The 22,146-nt window shown below is 36.7% G+C and overlaps 1 protein-coding gene across 7 annotated transcripts in view; it reads left to right on the forward strand.

Annotated features, from left to right (window-relative positions):
• The window catches only part of ARHGEF3 (Rho guanine nucleotide exchange factor 3), a 156,427-nt gene that overhangs the window by 131,510 nt on the left and 2,771 nt on the right, over positions 1-22,146 (forward strand). For 5 of the 7 annotated variants that reach the window (XM_067303753.1, XM_067303755.1, XM_067303751.1 and 2 more), the window contains 8 exons: positions 3,524-3,631; positions 10,990-11,160; positions 13,910-13,972; positions 14,307-14,403; positions 14,502-14,578; positions 16,219-16,476; positions 18,688-18,858; positions 21,473-21,659. In XM_067303753.1, the coding sequence (XP_067159854.1) occupies positions 3,524-3,631; positions 10,990-11,160; positions 13,910-13,972; positions 14,307-14,403; positions 14,502-14,578; positions 16,219-16,476; positions 18,688-18,858; positions 21,473-21,659 (1,132 nt within the window). Of the gene's footprint in view, positions 1-1,789; positions 2,607-2,628; positions 2,693-3,523; positions 3,632-10,989; positions 11,161-13,909; positions 13,973-14,306; positions 14,404-14,501; positions 14,579-16,218; positions 16,477-18,687; positions 18,859-21,472; positions 21,660-22,146 lie in introns of those variants that run through there. The other 2 variants (XM_013955579.2, XM_013955577.2) reach the window with 2 other exon arrangements.

The raw sequence follows: 22,146 nt of genomic DNA on the forward strand, positions 1-22,146 counted from the left end.
CAAAAGATTTTGATTGTGGGACGTCCAGTTAACTTGAAGACCAGAGACTTTCAGAGACAATATAGCAGTAAAATAAGGAACATATGTATTAGGAACTCCTAACCACAAGCAGTTTCTTTTCTTTTTTTTTTTCTTTTCTTTTTAAGAGATTTGGGAAGCAGCATCTGGAATGCAATCCCCTGATCTTATTGGACTAATGTGCAAGTCCAGATTCTACTCAGTTTCTCTGAGTAAAGCAGAATTGTTCATACACATTTGTCTTTCCAAGAACAGAGCCCTTGGTTAGAAAACAACCATCTGTTTAAAACTCACTCTTCATCTATACATTTGACTGTGGAATTTTTTCCTGTCCAGATCATTGGCCTCAGCAGTCTGTGCAACTTCTGTGTGTCCCTGGATTGGAGAGGCCGTGCAGACAGCTGGAGAAGCAGAGGCAGAACGGATGTGGAACATGCTACAGGAGTACTGTGACACTCCTACAAAAAGTGTCTAAGTCTCAGTATTTCTGACTTAGAGTTTTAGAATTGCTATGGTAGTGTTATATTTTCATTGTAGAGTCAAAGCCTGACCCGTACAAACTTTATTATTCCACTACGGAAGGGCCATTCAGTGTTGATTGCTCTCACTGTTAGACGTCTCCAAAGGATAGATGTATTTCCACTTACAGCGAGGTATCTTAAGTAATTGTATTGGAGAGACTTCAATAATAGTGCTGATCTCTCTTAATAAGATTGAATTCTTAATTTGAGCTACATGTATGAGTTTGAATTCTGATCAGATTGTTCAGGGTAAAACCTGAATATGATACAGTAGATGAAGAAGACGGAATGGGAAGTTGCGATAGAAGGGAAAGGACCTTTGCAAGCACACCTTCACACAACGTACTGGCTGATTTCCTTTGACTGCTGGCAGAGCCAGGCTAGGAGAAAGCAAAGGTTTCAGAGACTCTTTGGGCTGTCTAAGATGAAAAAGGGGAAACCATAGTTCCTTTCTTCCCTTCCTCCTTGCTCTCCAAGGGAAGAAAGGTGACTTCCCTTCTTTTGACTTGGGCTAATTTTCTCCAGGGTTATTTGATGCTGTGCAACAATTTTCACAGCTGCTGGAGGTTTATGTGCCCCACACAGCAGAGCAAATTAGGTCCTGGTCTGGGTGCTTAGACTGCAGGCTTCATGCAGTCATTAACAAACTTCAGCTGCAGGCGCATACAGGGTATGTGGAAGTATTCAGAGGAGGGACAGGCTCCTTTCACACCTTGTGCCCTTCACGCTTAGGTTCAAACTCTACTCAGCAAGATTCATTCAGGTTTTTTGCAGTGCACTGGAATGAAAAGCTGCAGAGATGCAGTGAAATATGGATATATTTCTTTTGTAATTTCATTTGTTGTCAGTAGTTTTCACATGCTTCTGGGCTTGCAGTTTTGTTAAGAATTAGGCTCTGTGTGTGCAAAACTGAATAGATCACAATATCTGTGTGAAAGGTCTTTAGTCTGAGGAGTTTTTAACTTGCAAACAAGGTGTGGCTATGAGGTAGTATAGATCAGGTTGTACTTCTTTAAATCAGTTTTGTCTTTTAACCAGAGACCGTACACATAGCAGCAAAGTCACGAGATAACAGAAGGGATACAGCAGTAAAGAAGGAAATTCTTTCTCATAATCCCCTTCTCCCTGTTCTCTGGAAGGCTCATATAGCCTTGAATGCCAGATCTTGCTTTAGTCGTGTTGGAGATAATGCTCATGCCCAAGTCAGCTTTGCTGCTAATGTAGAGCAAAAGTTGCTAGCAGAAGCCGTGCTGCGGGCATACCGCTGCCTGCCTCGCTGCCCGGCGCTTCGAGTCCGCTCACTGCAGTGCAGCGCGATGGATAACAAGCAGGCTCAGCCACGGGATGTTAGTCGTGCGGCAGGATTGGCATTCTGAATAATCATTAAAAAAAAAGCAGCAGCTGATGACTGAGCAGTTAGAGAAGAATTACAGTGGAAGCTCAAAGGTTTTGGCGGCGGGAGGGGATGAGATAAGTATGCTAGTGGTGCTGCAATGACGTAAAAAAAAATACTCCATCAAAACCTGTGTTGAAGAGATGGTTGCTGAAAAGGAAGGAATATGAATTGCAGTGCCACGCTGAAGATAAGGGTGCAGCTTGATTTAGGCTGCTAAAATGCCTTAATGCTAGGTTTCCTACGTGGAAGAATACATTATTTTTGCTACACTTTGTCCCTCGTTTCAGGAGACATTTATGGAGTTCCAAATCTGCCTGCTGAGTAGTAAATTAAATACGTAGCTGCTTCTCACCTTTCCTCTGTTGCTGTACTAATGGGAGAGAATTTTTCTTGCCAGTAATACAGATCACGATCATTGCTGCTGAGTGGATTTTTTTTCTTTTTTATTGGTACCAGAAAAGATGACAAATCTGCATTATTTATGGAAGGATTCGGATCTCTGAACAAAAGGATAGTAGACATGATGCATTTTCTTACAGATATGTCTAGGAAATTGGAGGCATAGGAAGCCTACACAAACTTTATAAGCATGGCTGAAAAAGAAAGATGAACTGCTTTAGGATGTCCTTGAAATATGATGTTGGATGGGTTTTTTTAACTTCACTTGGAAGGTTTGGCTCTTTTTCTGTCAAAAGTTGCCTTTTGCATGTGCTGTTCAAGATCCATTAAATGTCAGATGGAGGTTAGGAAGCCAAGGGTAACTGTTCTATTTTTATGTATTTATAGTAACTTTTTCCATGTGTTATGATATTTCTTTGTATTTTTCTTATCTGCAGAACAATTGGAATATTATTGTATTATATTGAAGTGGTTGTGTACTACTAAAGGGGGCATAATAGCAGTTAAAAGTATTTATGAAAAGAAAAACATTTAATTGAATATTTTATGGTAGATTTTTGTTTATTTCAATTTTGCTTTCTATTTTATGCAAAATAAAATGTGTGTAAACATGTCATTAATGTATTCATCTGCCTTTATATATAGGTATGTTCCATAGGAACACTCAAAGGACACTTACAAATAGTTAAGAGCTTTTTGTCCAAATTGTATTTTTTAGAATGAAATACAGCTAACTGAATATAGAATCATGTGCTGACAGTGCTAGAAAGCAAAGAAAAATATTGAAATTTTTTAAGTATTCCTTTCAATGACAAGATTACCATAACATGTATTAGCTGCAGAGCACTGCTGAAAATCTATTTTCAAATTGAGTTAGTATAATAACATGTTTTTGTCTTTCTGTACCTTTCTCTCTTCCCCTGCTCCCAACCCTGTCAGTTGCTTCATGAATACATGATATTTCAACCATTTCCAGGATCTCTACGTGCCAACCAAAAGTCATCTGTCATTGTCAGCATTAAAAACCTCCATTGTTTGTTTATTACCCTAAGTAAACCAGACTTACTAACTTGCTTTTATAATGCTTTCCTAGAAAAATCAGCAAAAGTGGCAGCAACGTTGATCTGATTATGCTCACAGTCCTTTTCTTCCCCCCCCCCCCCCCCTTGTGTTCCTCCCCCTCGTGCAGGAGCCGAGCACCAAACGGGTCAAGCCTCTTTCCAGAGTTACATCACTAGCAAGCCTCATTCCTCCTGTCCGGGCCACTCCGCTGAAGCGCTTCAGCCAGACGCTTCAGGTAACAGCAGTAAATGTATCGCTGTTCTAAATCGCATTTCAGCAAGGGGAATACGTGAATACGCACGATTTCTTCTAGGGTTATTCTTTTCAAGTCATTCTGCCCATACATGCATATATGGGAATGTGTATATTTGCACACACACAGTGTATATCATTCTTTTACATATGTCGAATTAAACCGCAAAGAAAAGTGTTCCCCCTGCCCGCTTGCAGCAAAAGGTGCAGTAATAATGGAGAGGGGGCTTGTGCTGACAAATGGAAGCGCTGTTGTTAAAACTGTGTAATTGCCATAATTGTCATGAGATGATTTATATTTCTTATTCTCTACTAACAGCTACATATTCAATATTGTGATTGTCAGAATGTTCAGTCAGGCATCAGCAGGCTTTTAAAAATTAATATATATTTTTTTTTTCTTAGCTAAAATGCAATTTATAGTTATATTTCAAATAAACATAGCCTCACACACTCCTGTAATGCAATGAACAGGTTAGATAACTTACAGCTACAGGGTCAATCAGCTTTTAACTCAAGACTCTCACTTCAAAAACCACTTCTCTGTCCAGATAATTCATGTTTTGTAAGTACCAGGAAGAAAACTATTACACCAATAGCATATAAAAGTTACTGTATTAAAGGAGTATGACAATTGCTGTGTAAATTTTAATGAAGAACAGAATTTTTCCATGGTATGTTCTGTTAATTTTGTTTGGTTTGTTTGTTATTTATGGTATAACTAGTAATATAGGACTGCTAAATTTCTTTGTGTTGTGAACTTTGACCTTCCTTGAACCAAAGGCTTAGCGAGCAGTTGTAAAAAGTCATTTTCCAAAGCTGATTATAAAAATAATAAAGAGGAAGCAAATTTGAAATGCAATTTAGAAATTAAATCATTTTGTAGTTTCAATTTCCGTATTAAGTGCATAATATTTTAATATACTTAGAGACTAATGGACCTTGAATTTGTTAAGTATTTCATGCGTTCAGACCTGGAGACTTCACGACATTTGTGGGCTCGACTCCTGTTGATTACGCTGAGTGCAAAACAGGGCTCAGCGACGGCTGTGGGCCTGGCCTAGAAAGCTCGGCAACGTTTCACTGTTTCCCCTTTAAAACAATGCAAGTAAGAGGGCGTGTGTAAAATCTAAGGAGAATTATGTAACAAGGTTATTTGCTTTGAAGAGAGGAAATACAAAAATATCTTGAATTTATTAAGGTTACTTCACCAAAATTAGCTCAATCAGAGCATTACTAATATTATCGTTAATCAGGGAGGGAAAAAAAACTTCTTTACAGGTAGGAATCTTGTGACAAATACATATAAAGGCATGAAAAAATATTGTGCAGTGGTAGTTTATCTAGCAGACGGATATGACAGGGTTTATTGAACGCGGTGTTTCCTGCGTTCTCTCCCTGCGGTTTTGCAAGTGCAGCCGTCTCCGTACGAGCAGTGCGTTCAGGGGGCTGGGGGAGGGCGGATGGCTGACCTGCCTTCAGACCGCCTTTGATGCCGCAGGTACGCCGGAGCGTGGCTGGGGCAGAGATGCCTGCGTTCCCCGGCGTGTATAAATCTCCTCCGCAGTCTGCCTGTGCGCGGGACTTGGCCCGACGCTGAAAGGAGGACTGCATTAGTTCCGGTTGCGAGGAGTGTGGAGAGTGAATTAATTTTTGGCTAAACTGCTCCTGAGCACGGCGCTTCCCCTTTCGCAGCCTCAGGCAGCTGTTGGGCTCGTTTCAGTGCCTCCGCTGCTCCGTAGTGAATGCCTTTGACCCGGGCTTGGCCAATACAGTAGCGTATTTAGTAAAGTTTGGTTTAGACTATCAGAAGCAAACTATGCTTTTGTGCCTTAGCAGCTTCCCTGCTAAATGTTAGGGAGAGCTACATGAATGTGTTTCAGGGCAAATTTTGACAAAAACAGGGGTGAAAAGGGTGGCTGTGTTGCAAGTCCTACTGTTAGGAGCATTTCTGTCTCACTCTGATTATTCCTGTTGATTTTAAGAATATATTTTAAGCAACCGTCTGCTTCTAAGCAGATTAAACAGTGATGTTATTCATAACAGTGATGTTATTCATACCATCTCCTCTAAGTAACTATGTGCTTGAAGGAGCTGTGATGAGAAATCAGCCTGAATGATCGCCAAGTGCTAGGCCTGAATCCACTGCCAAGCGATGAATGCTGGCCACGGCTCTCCAAACTGCCTCCGTGGCTGTCCAGAAATTGACTTTTTATTTGATTTTTGTCAACAGCAGTAGAACAGGGGAAAAAAATGACCTTACATATTGTGCTCAGGTGCCCCATTTGGAATTATTTAAAACATTCTGTCAATCTGTACTGCCCCTCTGTGTAAATGCTTTGTTTTTATTTTTTACTTTATTATGTATTGACATGACTGGCATGGTGCCCTGTGGAACAATATAGAGGTTTTGGGGGTTTTTTCCATTTTATAATACTTGCAAGTTAAAAGAAAACAAAGTGTTAATTTTTCTCCTTGGATGAGTTTTCAGTATGTTATATCTCTATTGCTAAGATATTTCAGTCAAAAATCATGTTTCTTCTTGGATTGCTGCTGAATTTTCTGTATCTGTAAAATGAAGAAAACAACTATCATCAACACAAAATCCAAAATAAACTCTTCTTTGCCTGGAAAAAAAACAAAACTGAACCAACAGAACAGCCAACCCAAAAGACTACTCCAACAGCATCAGTAAAAACTATAAGAAAATACTGGGTTTCCTATATGGGATTTTGTGCAAACCTTCTTATACACTTCTTGCTCAATGAAAGATGTGTGTAAGACAAGAAAAAGTTTATTGTGCATAATTTCCCTTAGCATTGTAAATGTCATTTCCATTTTATGTTAACGGACCTTCTGCATGCAGGCCGAGGAGGAAATACCTCTGTACTTGAGATCTATGTAGTGTTGCTTTTAAGATATATTCTTATAACTGCCAATGTTTTGCATGTTTTATTGGTTATAGAGGTATTTGATTTTTTTTCTGTATCTTATCTCTTAATTTTATTTTTTGCACATTACTGTCAGTACTTTCCACGAAGATATCAAGTAACAAAATATATGAAGTCCTTCTAGCCTCCTGGGTTTTTTTTTGTTTTTTTTTTTTGGCTATTTACAATTGCTGTGTTTCTGTCAGAGCACTGTAGTTTAACTGACTAAAATAATGCTGTAAGCTTCATCTTTGACTGAGTCTGTCTGTACATCTGCAGGATACCAAATGCTAAGCAGGTATACTTATTTATTTATCCACCTGGAAAAACATCTTATTTCATAGCTGTATTTTCAGTCTGCATCAGCCTAGACTAATGATTGTGAAGATCCAATTTCTACCTGGTCCTCTTCACAGCCGTGCTATTCAGCTTAAAAGCTGAAAATAGGATCAGAAAATGAACTCCAGCTAACAGCAAAGACGGAAATTAAAGTCTTGCTACCTTCCAGTGCAACTTCAGTTTTCATCAGTATATCTTGAGTTTAAATACGGAGTCCAAATTATCTTTATCTTTTTTAGGACACCACAAAATTCTAAGAATCCTTGAGGAGAAAACTCTTTTTAACATCAGTTCTGAATGCTGGGACTTTGATGTATAGGTCCCTTTTTCCAGTACGTAGAGCTGTTTGCCTTACTGCAGCTGAAATTACAGTTGGTTTATTGCATGATTTAATACCAGTAACACATGGACCCTCCATAGTGACCGGCCCGTATCAGCCTGTGGAAGTTACTGCAGCCAGATAAATGTAGTAAACAGAAATCAGAGGCTGTAGCCTGATTCTCCTCCAGTCCTCTAATTTTTGAAACTATATGAAAATTTTAACAACCATGAACTTTGTTAAGGGGCATTGTTTTTTAACCAGTATCCTGAGCATGTATTTTAAGGAGACCATAACTAATAAAACATTTTTGAGACTGAAAATGTAGAAATGCTATTTTGCCATTTCTACAATTCCTGAATAGACTTGCATCATACCTGTGATTTCTCCTACATGGCAAGTGCCAATCAAGGGTGCCTTAAGAGTATGTTTAAACTTGTTTTCAAAAATCGCCATCAGAACATGAATTTAGATCTCTTGTCTACTAAATTGAAATGGGTCTGTTTACTTGGGGGGTAAATGGGTTAAACAATAGAATTGACATGGTTACAATGATGTCGTAAATTTATCTTAGACTATCAGAGCATTTTATTGAATGAATTTATTATTTATTTGGTTTTTTTAATTAGACATATAGTAGGTTTATGCCTCTGACATTCTGGTCTATTACAGCATTAAAGATTCAAGTTTACCTGACTCTCAAGTGGCAAAGTATTAGTGTTAGCAATAAATAATTGTTCCCTGGTGATGCATTAGTTTGTCTCTTCTTACAAGCCAATTTGCAGAGCATATAGGCAAAAGAGGAGAAGATAATATGTTAAAATAAGCTGGAATTCCACACAGAAGTGCGTGATTCCTTTCCTAATTAGATTTACATATATCAGGTCAGTAACTGCTTTGCCTTTGCTGTGCTAGTTTATAGAGCAAGGAAACGTGTAAGAAACCACTCGCTCTTGAAGTGAACTTTGTTCTCATCATTCAGTAACGTCTCACAGCTTTTCTGTCCTTTTCCTCGAGATATTTTTTCTAATAATATCAATTACAAATATTCTCAACACGACTTTCCATGTTAATTTTAAGCAAGGTGTATTTTGTTTGATAATTAAAAGGCTGCTCTATGAGCAAAATCAATTAAATATGGGGTGCTTACTGTGCCTAGATAGCAGAGGTGCTGAGTAAGCAAGCAGGATTTGGGTGAGTTTGGTTTCCGTTTGAGTCTCTTGGCCTTTTTGTGCCCCTTCTGTGCAGTAGTCGACAGTATAGGGCTGTAGAGAATAGTATGAGGCATTCTGATGCAGTGCAGAGCAGCTTAGGTTATTGCTATCAGTTGGCGTGAAAGCTTACTTCTCCGAGCACATGTAATTTCAGTTTGTTATTGAACCTTACATGTGGGTGCATGTCATTTTGTAACATGATACATGACTTTTTGTTAAGAGGTTTCAAGATCAAGATAGTTACTTTAAAGATAGGTCTGTCTGATGCTTTTCAGTGTAAGTAATATCTTCATTCAACATGAAACATTCCTTTAAAAAAACACCACCACCAACCAAGGAGCTGGGTCCTTGAGGATGTATGTGGGCATGCATGGAAGGGGTTCTCCACCTTGGGTCGTGGAGTGACAGCTGTTCTGCTTGGCTGCACTCTCCTAGCTGGTGATTTGGGGATGCAACACACCTGCCTCTTTTCCCCCAGCTCTGTCCATTTGCATGTGAAAATAATTGGTTCCATGATTCATCTGTTATAACAAGAACAAATTAAGCGTGTAATTTCATGTGTGTTTTTTTATCTTCTTAAATCTTTGAAGGAAGACTAGCACCTGATTTGCAAAGTTTTGAAAGGTTGGTGTATAGATATGTGTGTGTGTATGTGTATGTATATATATGTATGTTATATACATTTTAGGGGTCTGTCAGTTACCAAGGAGGACTCAAAATGTCTCTTGTTTAAAAAAGGCAGATTTTATTTATGTAATATGTCTTCTGATATTTTAAAAACATTGCATTTACAGGCATTGTTTGCATTTCATGAGTTCTTATCTTTGGAGGAGAATTTCAACTATTTTGCTTGGTACATGCTGATTTCAACCAGGAAATGCAGAGAATTTGTGTGTTTTAAATGCTCTTACCCAGGGCGAATGCAAGATGACTGCTATGTAAGATAGGTTTTAAATAAGAACAAAAATGTAGAGTATTTCAACAATCTGGAGTACCTGAGGCATTTCAGAGGTAGGATCTGAAAAAGCAGCCTCTGATTTTAATGAAACAAAAAAGGAATCTTTTGAAAATAGCACAGTGAGAGCATGAAGTATCCATCTTTAGCCTGAACTCTTACTGAGAGTCTGCAGGCTAATGGAAATGACAATTCTCAAAAGTCTCACTTAAAATAGGACTTTTTACTGAAGTTTAAGACCAAGGCACATAACAGATATAGAGGTGCTGGTATACATCATCTGAGTTCAGAGGCTACAGAAATATTAATAAATGTGCTGCAATAATTTCCATATTAGTATTTTGTCATTTGCTACCCCCTAGCACTGATCGTGTTTAATGCATTTTCTTTAAGTGCTAAGAAAGAAGGAAGAACAAGTGGTATGAAATGAATATGGCCTGTTATAAACCTTAAAAACTGAATACTGGGATACCTTTTCTTTAAAGATAATGTGATGGTTCTTCTCTTTTCAGCCATATCCATTTCACACATTTCTATGTGCATTAGTTTCTTGCTCTTAAGATACATCTGGAGAGGCAGGAAGTTATCGGTTGAAACATTTTCTTCATGTATGAAAATTAGTTTGGTCAGGCACAGCATTAAAGCAGTAGAAATTTAATCTGCTTATGGGTTTATCTGGAATAGTGATACCATTTGAATCTTTCATGATTCTACAAGTCTAAGAAAAAAATTTGCCACTATCAGGTAGTATGATACTTGGAAGGTAAGAGGAGAGGTGGTTTTGAAGGACAGTCTCCCTTTATGAACCCTCTTTCTGCCCAACTGAGGAAACTTTTTTTTTTCCTAAGACTACTAATGTGTTTCATGTAATGCACCTTTTCATCTGATATCCTCAAGACAGGACCCATTGTACAGACATCTCTGAGCACCTTCCTCCTCCTCCTCCTCCTCCCCCCCCCAAAAAAAAAATTAAACAAAAACCCCTTTGGTACTGTGATAAGCAAGTTGAACTCTACAGTTGATACACAAGATGAGTTTATCCATCAAGTTTTGCTACACTGGCTTCTGGAATTTTCTGTGTAATAACTGAATCAGTCTCCCCAAATGAGCCCAAATTGTTCATACTAATTTTGCCTCTAAAATTTATATTAAATTGTAAAGTGTTAAGTATTAGGAGTCTAATGAAGTGGATATGTGTTATGCATGAGTTATTCCTGTCTGACCGTTTATTGAATAGAAACTTGATTTCTTTGCTCAATTATGTTGATGTATCTTAACCATTCTGCCGTTATCCCAGTAGTTCATTTTTGTTGCATGGTATATGAATGCATTGTTTAGTTTTACATGTGTTGAGAACAGGACATGGACATGGGTCACTGCAGGAATGAAAGTACTGGCCTTCCAGAAAGATGTGTTAAAATAGCTTTTCCTACATTCCCAGTACTAAATGGGGCTATAATATCACAGTAAGAATCGGATAATGTTAGTTCATTGTGTTAAATTATATATGTATATAACTTTCTTTGAAATGTGTCATGTGAAACTTTTCTAAAGATAAAAGTTTTATCTTCTGTGTATTACTAGCGCTCTATCAGTTTCCGTAGTGACAGTCGCCCAGATCTGTTCAGTCCACGACCATGGTCTCGAAATATGCCTCCTGCTAGCACAAAGCGAAGAGACAGCAAACTGTGGAGTGAGACCTTTGATGTTTGTGTCAATCACATGCTTACATCTAAAGAAATCAAGCGTCAAGAGGTATGATTTTGTTTACCACAAATTTCACTTTTGAAAGTCGTCTTTAAAGCGTGGAGTTGGGTAATGCTAGTAGGCGTTAGGACAACACTTGAAACTTTCCTGAAATCAAAGAGGACATCACCACCTCCAAAAGAACCAGGATTCCATCCCTGGTCGTTATAATTCAAGTTACTACATTAGATTGATGGGGGGGGTTTAATAAGCACATCATATTTTCGTAGTAAATGTAAAGCTATGAAGATGCATCATATCATGATTGCCTGCATGTGTGTGCATGTTCTGTATGACAGTTTCTATAACAATTGATGGTGGTTGATATATTTGATGTCCCATTTTGTTGTTCTAGTAATGATACTATAGCATGCTGTTTCAGGACCAGATTCATGAGGTGATATGTACTCACATAAAAGTGCAGTCGTTACCCCAGTAGGAAAAGAGTGTTTTTGAGGAAGTTTTTAGTGCTAGAAAGACGAAATGGTGATCATAATATGTATCTTCCAAAGCAAAACCAAAAAAAAGGTCAGTCATCTTATTAATGTGCTTTACAAGACAAATTCTAAATAGTTCATATTGTTATATGAAAATGGCAAAGCTCCCACTGAAACCAGTAAGAGGAGAAGTGTACTTTAATGACTGGGTTAGGTTGTCTTTTCTTGACAGAAGCACTCTGTCCAAGTGAGGTAGACAAAAGAGCTGGAAATTCTGCATCATGAGCTTATTGATACATTATAGATCCATTTACACAGAAATACTTCAGAACCCTATTACCAAGTTATATGTGTTATCATTGAGGGAGGCCTGCTGCCTTTAAATGACTGGAAATTTATGTATCAAGGATTTTGAAGTTCTACAGAAATTTTAAGGAGTATCAGCAAAGTTTATAACAATCTCTCCCAAGACACTTTGGGGACTATTAGTCATAAATCAAACAATGGTAACATCAGGCATTTCTCTTGCAGGTTTTAACACCGTATAAGAATTCGTAGAAAATAACTTTTAACATTGAGAAATTTGAAAGCAACTTGTTGAAAAATAAACCATGGAAACTTTGCACAGCATAACGTTCATTACCGTCTGGGGGCAGACCCCTGGACCCTTCATACAGCCCAAATGGATGAGCTGTCTTCATGGGAGTTTTACGTGAGGGTTCTGCTTCATGTTGGTTCTTACTCTGCCGGCCTCTAGAGAACATCTAAATCATTTCCAGTCGTGTGCTAAATACCCTAGCAGCTGTCACTTGCGTGCCCTCTCATCTGTTCTTAAAAAGAATAAGAAATGTATAGAGGAAGTTTTTCCTGGAATTTTTATGCTAAAAGAACACCTGGTGCTCTGTTTGTTCTTGAGCATACATGGTGGTGGTTCGAGTTCATTCATGATCTTGAGCAGTCCTCAGGAAAAATTTTTTCAGCACAGATGAGCAGTACTTTTATTGTGGAAGTTGTTGCTTGACCAGAGGAATTGTTGATCACAATCTTCACTCTGAAACTTCAGTTGGTCTTTAAGATACCAGGGGTCCAGGCCACTGAGTGCCTTGAAGATAAGCCTGAGACTTTCTAAGAGGCCAGCTGAAGAATTTAAGTTAAGCAGAACTTGTATATTTTTAGGAGTTCATTGCAGTGAACACAGCAGTATTTTAATGTGTTTGCAATACCAGATTTTACCGAGGAGCTTTGTTGAAGTATTGAATGCTAGTTAGAAACTCCTGAGCATTAGTGGTCATATGGCCAAATATATTGCACTGTTATAGTCCAGCTGTGAAGTGAGTGTAGCCAGGTCATCTTTCACATGTAGGGGATAGATACCCAGATGAAACCAGAACAAGCGAAAGCTTGTTACGTAGGAAAGGAGTACCCTGCACGCTCGGGGAACAGCAGTGGAATTGCACTGCTGGTAATAGTTCAGTCTCGTGGTTGCCGTGGCTCTTCTGTGGCTGCTGTCTGTTAACTCATGCTATGGCAAGCCTTCCGCGTGTGCATGCAATTGAATGCAGAGAATTTGCACTCTCTGTAGATGTCCTCCCATGATGTGTGAAGGTTTAAAGCCTCGATGGTAGTATTAATGATTCTAACTGACCAAAATGTTCTAAACATGTACCCCCACTTCAGAATGAAATCATGTAGTAAGTAAATAGAACACTATTTTGATAAGATAGTGTCTTAGGGTGGTGTTTATTTTTAATGCATCAGATTTAATGTCTCAGATCTCCTTCAAGAGAAGTAGCTAACATTCACAAAAAATTCAGCAGAGGTCTGCATTCATAATAAAATGAAATGGTACCAAAATAAGAGTGCTTTCTACCAAAGAAATGTTCTAATGAAGATCTGTCTTTTGTCCTGTTAGACAACCTGGAAACTTTGCCACTGTGTTTATTAAAACAAAACAACAAACTTCTATGCAAATGTATAAACCATATATATTTTTTTAAACTAAAGTAGTTAAGATGTAGTTGACTCAAAATATAATGCTGAAGATAACTCCCTGCTCTGGAGATGCATCAGTCTGAAAAAAATTACTACTTTGGCTAATTCAGATAAGTATTTTATGAGCAATCTGGCAGGGCCATGTTTTTAAAGGTACTGCACATGATTCTGTATCTATCAGATTAAGCCTTATTTTATTCCTGCAATTAGATTTAGCAGAGAAATTCTGCTAAACAATATTAAGACAGCTGTTCAGAATATAATATCAACTTTTAAGGTTGAGTACTGTTTAAATAAAGATACTTTATAATATTTGTGTCTTTTTACAGGCTATCTTTGAACTTTCCCAGGGAGAAGAAGACCTGATAGAAGATCTGAAGTTAGCAAAAAAGGTCTGTGTTTAAAAACAAACAAATCACCCCTCCTACCCACCCACCCTCAGTATTCAGTTGTTCTTGTCACTTTTAAAAGTCATTTCTTTTTATAATTGCTAAGACAGGAAGAGAAACCAAAAAAGCATATTTCTTTTTTCCTGCTTTTTCTGAAACACATAATTGTGGTGCTTTAATTTTTTTTAAATATTAACCAGAAAGCTTAAGATAAGCTTCTGAAACTTTATTCTCAACCATTTGTATGTTTTTACTTAAGGAGAGCTTTAAATATTAGTTCTGATTTTTCAGCTACCAATATTGTATTAATTGTGGAACTCTTACTTTTTCTTGGCAGGCATATCATGACCCTATGCTTAAACTTTCCATAATGACAGAGCAAGAGTTGAACCAAATTTTTGGAACATTGGACTCTTTAATTCCTCTACATGAAGGTAAAACTCTATTCTTTTTCTGCTTTGTTATTCAATCTGGATTTATAGTCATCTGGTACAGGAAGTGAAGTTTCTCTTCTTTTTTTAATCATTGTTAGATCTTCTAAGGCGGCTTCAAGAAGTCAGGAAGTCTGATGGATCAACAGAACACGTTGGCCATATCCTTGTGGGTTGGGTAAGGCAGATTTTCTAATCAATTTTAGTTTTGATCTGTAACATAGTTTTTACATTTATCAGGCAATTTTCTTTCCATGTCTAACATAACATTTCAAAAATATATTTCCAGTGTGTTTTTAAAAGGTAAAGGCAACTGTTATATAAAGTTATATAAAATATATATATATAAATAAAATGAAATATTTTCTCTTTTGGGGGATTTTCCATAAAAAGATTTAGACTAGGATGTGATTTTTTTTAAAGCTCTTGCTATTCAGGAGATAAGCAGTTTTTAATTGCTCTAAATAAAAATCAAGGACCAAACTTCAGAGTTAGTCTGATGTTTATCATTTAAAGATCTTCCCCCATTTGTATCCTGGTTTCCTAGGGAAATGAAGCCTACACAGTGTGTAAATGCCTCCTACAGTCATTTTTGAATGTCATTCTGTTCCAGTCAAGTTTATAGAGTGTTAGTGCTATCAAAGATACTAATTTCCTGCAAGTCTGTGAAAATAGCAGTGATACAAGAGAGATGTTATTGCTGCCCAACTGACAAAAAAGTTGCGAAGTTCACCGTTTATTAGCAACCAACAACACAAACACTGAAAACAGATTTAGTTTCTTTGTTAATAAAACTGCTCATTACATGAAAAAATAAACTCTGAAGGATTTAGAAGTATGAAAAGTTTATTCTGTGAAATACGTAAGTAATTAAATTTAGCAGGAAAAATCGGGCTTGCAATTTTTAAGGGATTAGGTAATAACATGTTTAGCAGCTCCGTGTGAAACACTAGCCGATTGTAAAGGCAAGAAACATGCATGACTGCTAGTACATAATGCATGTAGTTAATGATAGTTGGTAAATACCAAAAATTATCTCTGATTTTCTTTGCATAAAGTAATTTTAGATATATTTTCTGGTGTGTTTGAACACAAGTGAACTTCTCTTGGTTCAAATATGTTTGAGTCTATAATTTCCTGTATAGAAGAATTTACATATACTTGTAAGTAAAGCAGTTCTTGTAAAATGATATATTGTTCCAATCAACATATAAGCTAGCATTTTTTTCACACTTAAGACATGGTTCTTCTGTCTTAGTTTGGTCAGGTTTCTTGAGAGCAACATAGAAATTTGACAGAGGGGGACTATTAGGTCAACTTCAATAAGATATCAACTATTCAGTTAACTGTTGTGGTTCCTTTAACAAATGAAACAACTGTAAGTTAGTAGGAATAACTCCATGTTGCTCATTGCAGCATATAACTGCTATTTTCTTAGGAGCTGCACAAATTATTGTGTTAAAAGTCCCACATTAAATATGTTTTGATGGCAAGATGTTGTCCTTAATTCTGTGTGGAAGCTGGAAGAGACGTATGTTATTTTATACAATAAATCTAATTGTATGGAGATGCTTTTATATTAAATTCTAATTAAACAGAAGGATCTATTTGATCAGTTTATTGCTATCTAAAACTGGATAAGTCTTACACCTTTGCAAACCTTCCAGCATATGCTGGAAACATTATCATCAATAAATTGCAGATAATTCTCCAGAAGGTAGACTCTTAACGGAAGTTCTAACACCCTGAATCGCCTGGAACTTTCTATGTAGCAAACTGTTTCGCTTCGGTTGCAGAATAATTTATTCCTTTCCTCAGCTTCCTTGCCTAAACTCCTACGATAGCTACTGCAGCAATCAAGTAGCAGCCAAAGCGTTATTGGATCACAAGAAACAAGATCACAGAGTGCAAGATTTCCTACAGCGCTGCTTAGAGTCTCCTTTTAGTCGCAAGCTGGACCTTTGGAATTTCCTCGACATCCCGAGAAGCCGTTTAGTTAAATACCCATTACTGCTCAGAGAGATTTTGAGACATACACCAAATGATCATCCAGATCAACAGCACCTTGAAGAAGCTGTGAGTTTCTGCTTTTTATGAGATTTACAGCGCGTTAATTATGCTGATCAGTGAATTCAGGGACACTGCATAGAATATGGAAATGCTAATACATTTATGAACAGCTGAAGCTAATGCATGAAACATCTAGCTTCCCTCCCCCAGTTAAATCCTATCTCAGTAGCAAAGTCATACCAAAAATGGGTGGTGGTGGTAGTATTTTCTACAGCTCTTGTCCAGTCCTTCTCTGTCTTGTATTTATCTGTCAGTGTCATTTTCCATTATGATCTAAATTGGGTAACATGGAGATTTATTTCGAGGATTTAGGTGGTTTAGATGAGTTTTACTCCCTGGCTTGAGACTTTACATAATCTCTGAATCTAGATTAAATATCATCTGCAGAGGTGTTGCTGAAGTTGGACTTCATTCTATTTCTTATTCTGAATAGCCTTATGCTGTCTGAAGTAAAAACAGAGGAAAAAAATCCAAGGTTTTAAAATTTCTTTATTAATGGAAAAAGACCTGATTTAGATATTCTGACAGCTTTTCAAGATTTCTATTCCCTTTCCAATAAATATAATCCAGTAATCCAGTATGTGTGTGTCTATACACATACACAGAGAGAGAGAGAGAGAGAGGGATGGATGGATGGATCTGGGAGTACATGAGTTTACCTTAAGCTACCTTTTTTCTTTGAAGAAAACGTCATAAAAAATCTGTAGCAGATTTCTTTGAAACACACTTCTAAATTAATGACTAAGTAAATATCATCAGTAGCCTAGTGCTTTTGAATAGTATTAAAATTTAAATAGAACTGAATTTCATTAATATTTTGAAGCCAGAATTTGTGATTTGCCTAGCTTTAAGTAGTTCATAGATTCCAGCCTTTCTTCGCTGAAAAATGATGGGCCTGCTCTCTTAGGAAATCTCGTATTTCAAAGCACACGTACGCGACTGCTACTGTTCTGCTATTCCTTCCACAAATCCCTTGCCCAGCTCAACTTTTCTGTTGTAAGACTGGACAACTGTGGTGAAAATTCAAAGCTTGGATGCTCAAATTTATATGTTATCTGTGCTTATACTAAGTACATTTCCCCTGTAAATATTCTTTTGAAACAAACACACAAAATCCTACATATCTCAAAGAATTCTTCTGCTTATTTCTGAGGTTATTCTACATAATGGCTGGTAAGATCTTTTTAAAAAATATTTGAAATGCTTTCTTCCAGTACATACATATATTTGGTAATTGTTTAAAAAAAATACAATCAGGATATTTTTCTTGATATTTCAATAGCCTTATATAGCTCTTTGGTATTCTGTTTCAGCAGAACACTGTTTATCTTTGAAGTGATGTATTTCATAAATTGTACATATGCCAAGTTAAATTAGGAAGCAGAAATTACTATATGTGGTTAGCTCTGAACAGTGTTTTAGGCTTATGAAGCACTCTTGTCTTCCTGCCTGGCAGCGTGCTGTAAGCTATCAGGCCCAGCTGATCCCCGATATAAATCTCCTTGGTTCAGTAGATTCTTGAATCATTATCTGTTTGGCCAGACAGGCTAAACTGTATGTCTCAGCCTGTCTCCCCACCACCACCACCTTATTTAACAGAGGATTTCTACCAGTCTATGCAATCTGTGATCACTATTACCGTTGACTGAAACCAACAGAACTTCACATCCATGTGCCCTATGTAAGGAGTCATATTTTAAGTTTGGGATATATTCATCTCAAGGTCCTAGAAAGTGCAAAGCATAGGGAAATTGGGGAGCATATTTTTATAGAAGAGGTAAAGTTTTCATTTTCTTTTTTATTTTCTTTTATTTAAAAAAGCCAAAATAATTGTTCCTTTTAACTGTACAGTTGTAGGTTATTTGTCCTGTGACAGGACAAATCATTTCAGCTGACAAAAATGCATCTCTGATTTTATTTCTTACATCTATTTATCTTAATTCTGCGTATTTAGGCTTGATATAAAGAGATAAATGCCTGATTTTCAAGCAGTAGTTACAAACAATGATAAAAACAAAATGCCTGTATACATTGTAGTCTGCTTTATTCTGTTGCTAATATTAATACTGTTACAGACAGGGACTTCATAGAATTCATTAAAAATAGACTGTAAATTAAAATGAGTTTTATTGCAGCTACAGTTTGAGTTAGGAGACAATAGCTCTGGATGTTGGACCGTCAAATCGAAGTTTGTGTGTTTTCGCTGTTTTTCCACAGATAAATATAATTCAGGGTATAGTGGCTGAAATCAACATAAAGACTGGTGAATCTGAATGCCAGTATTACAAAGAAAGACTTATTTATCTTGAAGAAGGCCAAAGGGACTCCTTGATTGATAATTCACGTGTTGTATGCTGCCATGGTGAACTGAAGAACAACAGGGGAGTGGTAAGGAACAAATATTTTGTCATCAATAGCTTTTAAAGATATCTTCGTTTTGCACGACATATGAGTTGTGAGTAATTGCAAGTTGTTGTAATATACAAAAACATCACCATGTCTCGCTATAGGTAGTTGATAAATATTAACTGTTAACTATTACAGCAATTGTTTTTTTGGTCAACAGTCGATTATCTATATATGGAGATATTAAACTTATATGTGTCTGTCTGGCTCTTAACATACATATTTCTGGTCTCAGAGACATGATTGTAATGTCTATAAATAATACGCAAAAATGCACTAACAAATTTCAGATTTGTCAGAGGCTGTGGTTAATGAGCATGTTTTACTTGCTTATTTGGTGCAAGTTCAAAGTGAATTTATTGATCAGAGAAATGTGGTATTTGGTACTATGAATTCGAGTCTCCAGTAGTCTTCAGTATTGATAAGTGTCATAAGCTAAGTTTTTCCGTTTTCAAAGAAAAAAATATGTGGATTAGTAGAGATATTAACAGACTAGAAATCAGTAATTCTGAGATTTTTTTTTCTAGTTCAAATTAAAAAAAAAAGTTTTGAATGAAAAAAAAAAGAAAAAGATCTTTTTCTCATTAACTGAGCTCATGAAAGCTAAAGAACCCCCAAGAAATCAGCAGAATTCGAAATGGGTTTCTCAGCATTGGGAGTGCTTCGAAGCAGCGTGTTCATACATACAGTATAGATGGATCATGTTTTGCCATATGACTGAGACTGAAAGATGAAATAGAGGCTGCTTTCTGGTTTACCTTAAGAAGATGAGGCGGGCAGTTGATGTAAAGCCAGCTAGCAGGAAGTAACTGGCCATTTTTTCCTTACAGCTAACTTTATTTACACCATCCATCTCACCCCTGCCTTTTTTCAGGAGCATAACATCAAGCATATAATTCATTCTTTTCAATTTATTAAGTGTTCTATAATTCCCCATCTTTTGGGGGATTTCCACACTGGCATATTCCTGGAATGCATTTGACAGTGTGGAATATTTTTATTTTTGTTCATTTCTTGGATTTGGATGGGAAAAACAGATCCAACCATTTATATCTTACCATTGTCAGTCTCCTTTTTACTCCTGCTATTACGAAGTGTTAGCTTTTACACCAAATAAGAGTTTTCCCCACTGAAAGGAGTTTCATATGACTCCCACTAAAATCAGCCATAACAAAAAAAAAAAGCTTTACATTTTGAAGAATCTGCAAAATTTCATGGTTGATGGTTTGAAACTAGTGAGTTTTAAAATGACCAAATTCCAATATATACTAGGTAATTTGGTGTAAATGTGGACTATTGGGGGAAAAAGGGGGGGTGTAGAAATTCATACTGATATATATCTGAAATGCTTAATCTCAGACATTTTTGTTTCTTTTGTACTTAATTTATATGAAAAAGTGGTTATTTGCCAAACACATTCGCAGTTATATGATGCCCTGGATCATAACTATTATAGCTGCTAAACTGAAACTCTGAACGGATAGATTTTTCATCAGACTGCATAGAGTGGCTGGGAATGCAAAAGTTGACAGCACTGCAGAATAAGGAACGGGCAAAAAGTTTAGGTGCAAGTCCTGCAAACGCTTAGAGAGGCACAAGTGGAAGAAAATTGGACTATTCATGGACACAAAATAAGGCATGTGTGTGAATGTTGTGGAAAGATCTAATTAAGATGGGCTTCATGAATGTCAGAGGAGTACAAAGGTATATTGGGAAAAGTTTATGCTATAATTACCTGTTTTATCGTAGTCTTCTCAAAGCACGATCTACTGGAAGATGGGACACTGAGCTATGTGGATCTGAAGATCTATCTTTTGTTCTTAAAACTGAATAACCTGTCTGTTTAGATCGAGAGTCAGATCAGCTTGAGAAACAAAGAGCAATTACTCATGATTGAAAAGAAAACCTTGGCAGCGAAAAAAGGAAAAAATTAATAATTTCGGTGCATGGTATCAAGTGGAATGAATTAAAAAATTCAGTTTGTTTATTATTGGAAGCCACTGGAGATTGCAAAACATAAAGAGAAACATAAATTCAAAGATGATAATAGGTGACTTTTGCCACCTAGGAGCAAAAGTAGTATTCTGAGCTTCAAAGAGCTGTAGCAAAGCTGATGTTTGTGGGCAGCATGTGAATTGTAAGAGGACTGCTTGTAATTGCTCGTTGAAAATAGCTGGATGAAGAAGAATGCCTTCCTGTTAGTAGCACAGGGAGTAGTGGTACGTAGAGAAAAGTTAAAGTGGGTGTCAGAATAAGAGTGCACATAAGCAGGCTGCTATAGTTTTCATGAAACAGAAGCATTGTAATAGAGAAAGCTTTGAAATTTCATGCATAACATTTAAAAGCCTCAACATTACAAGATGAATTAGGATCATGACATGAGATACTGGAGGACAGAAAAAATAATTTTTGTAAGTTTTTTAATTGGTGTATCTACATGACTATTTATATGCTGTTGAGTCATAAAAAAATTTAAACAGTGGGAAGAGAGCAATGCTTATTTCAACTGTAGATAACACATGTTAGTTTACATAAATTTGGTTTAATGATGTTCTAAAAAATGAATAATGCTTTATTTTTTATTACTTTTTAACAGAAACTGCATGTCTTCCTCTTTCAAGAAGTGTTGGTGATTACTCGAGCTATCACCCATAATGAACAGCTCTGCTACCAGCTGTACCGGCAGCCAATTCCAGTGAGGGATCTTGTGCTAGAAGACTTGCAAGATGGAGAGGTGCGAGTGGGTGGATCCATACGTGGTGCATTTAGCAACAATGAGAGAAGTATGACTGCACCTTTTGATTTATTTTTCATATGCTCTTTCGAAATCATTATAATCTTGAGACACTTGCCAGTGAGATATCTCAATGTTTTCTCTAAAAAACAAACAAACAAAAAAAAAACTAAATACAGAATCTTGATTCTTTTTTCAAACTGCTATACTATGTAGTAACTTGCTTCTTTTAGATTGTTTCTCAAAGTCCTTTATATTGATAATGGGAGTCTTCCACACACCTTCTTCTCTGTTGCATTGGGAAGGGGGAAAGTATGTAGTATATAGTAGCAAATCCACAAAATTACAAGCAAATATATTTTGAAATCTTAAGTTAAGCTTTAGCTATGACTCTTCCTCTTTATGGTGACATTAATGACTATTAGCTATGACTCTTCCTCTTTATGGTGACATTAATTGCTACTCCATAACTAAGGCTTAGATACAGATAGTTAATGTAGCACTCAGTGTTAAGGGTGCAGCTATTCTTGCTCATG

This window comes from Apteryx mantelli, chromosome 12 (assembly GCF_036417845.1).
Source record: "Apteryx mantelli isolate bAptMan1 chromosome 12, bAptMan1.hap1, whole genome shotgun sequence".
Taxonomy (NCBI): domain Eukaryota; kingdom Metazoa; phylum Chordata; class Aves; order Apterygiformes; family Apterygidae; genus Apteryx; species Apteryx mantelli.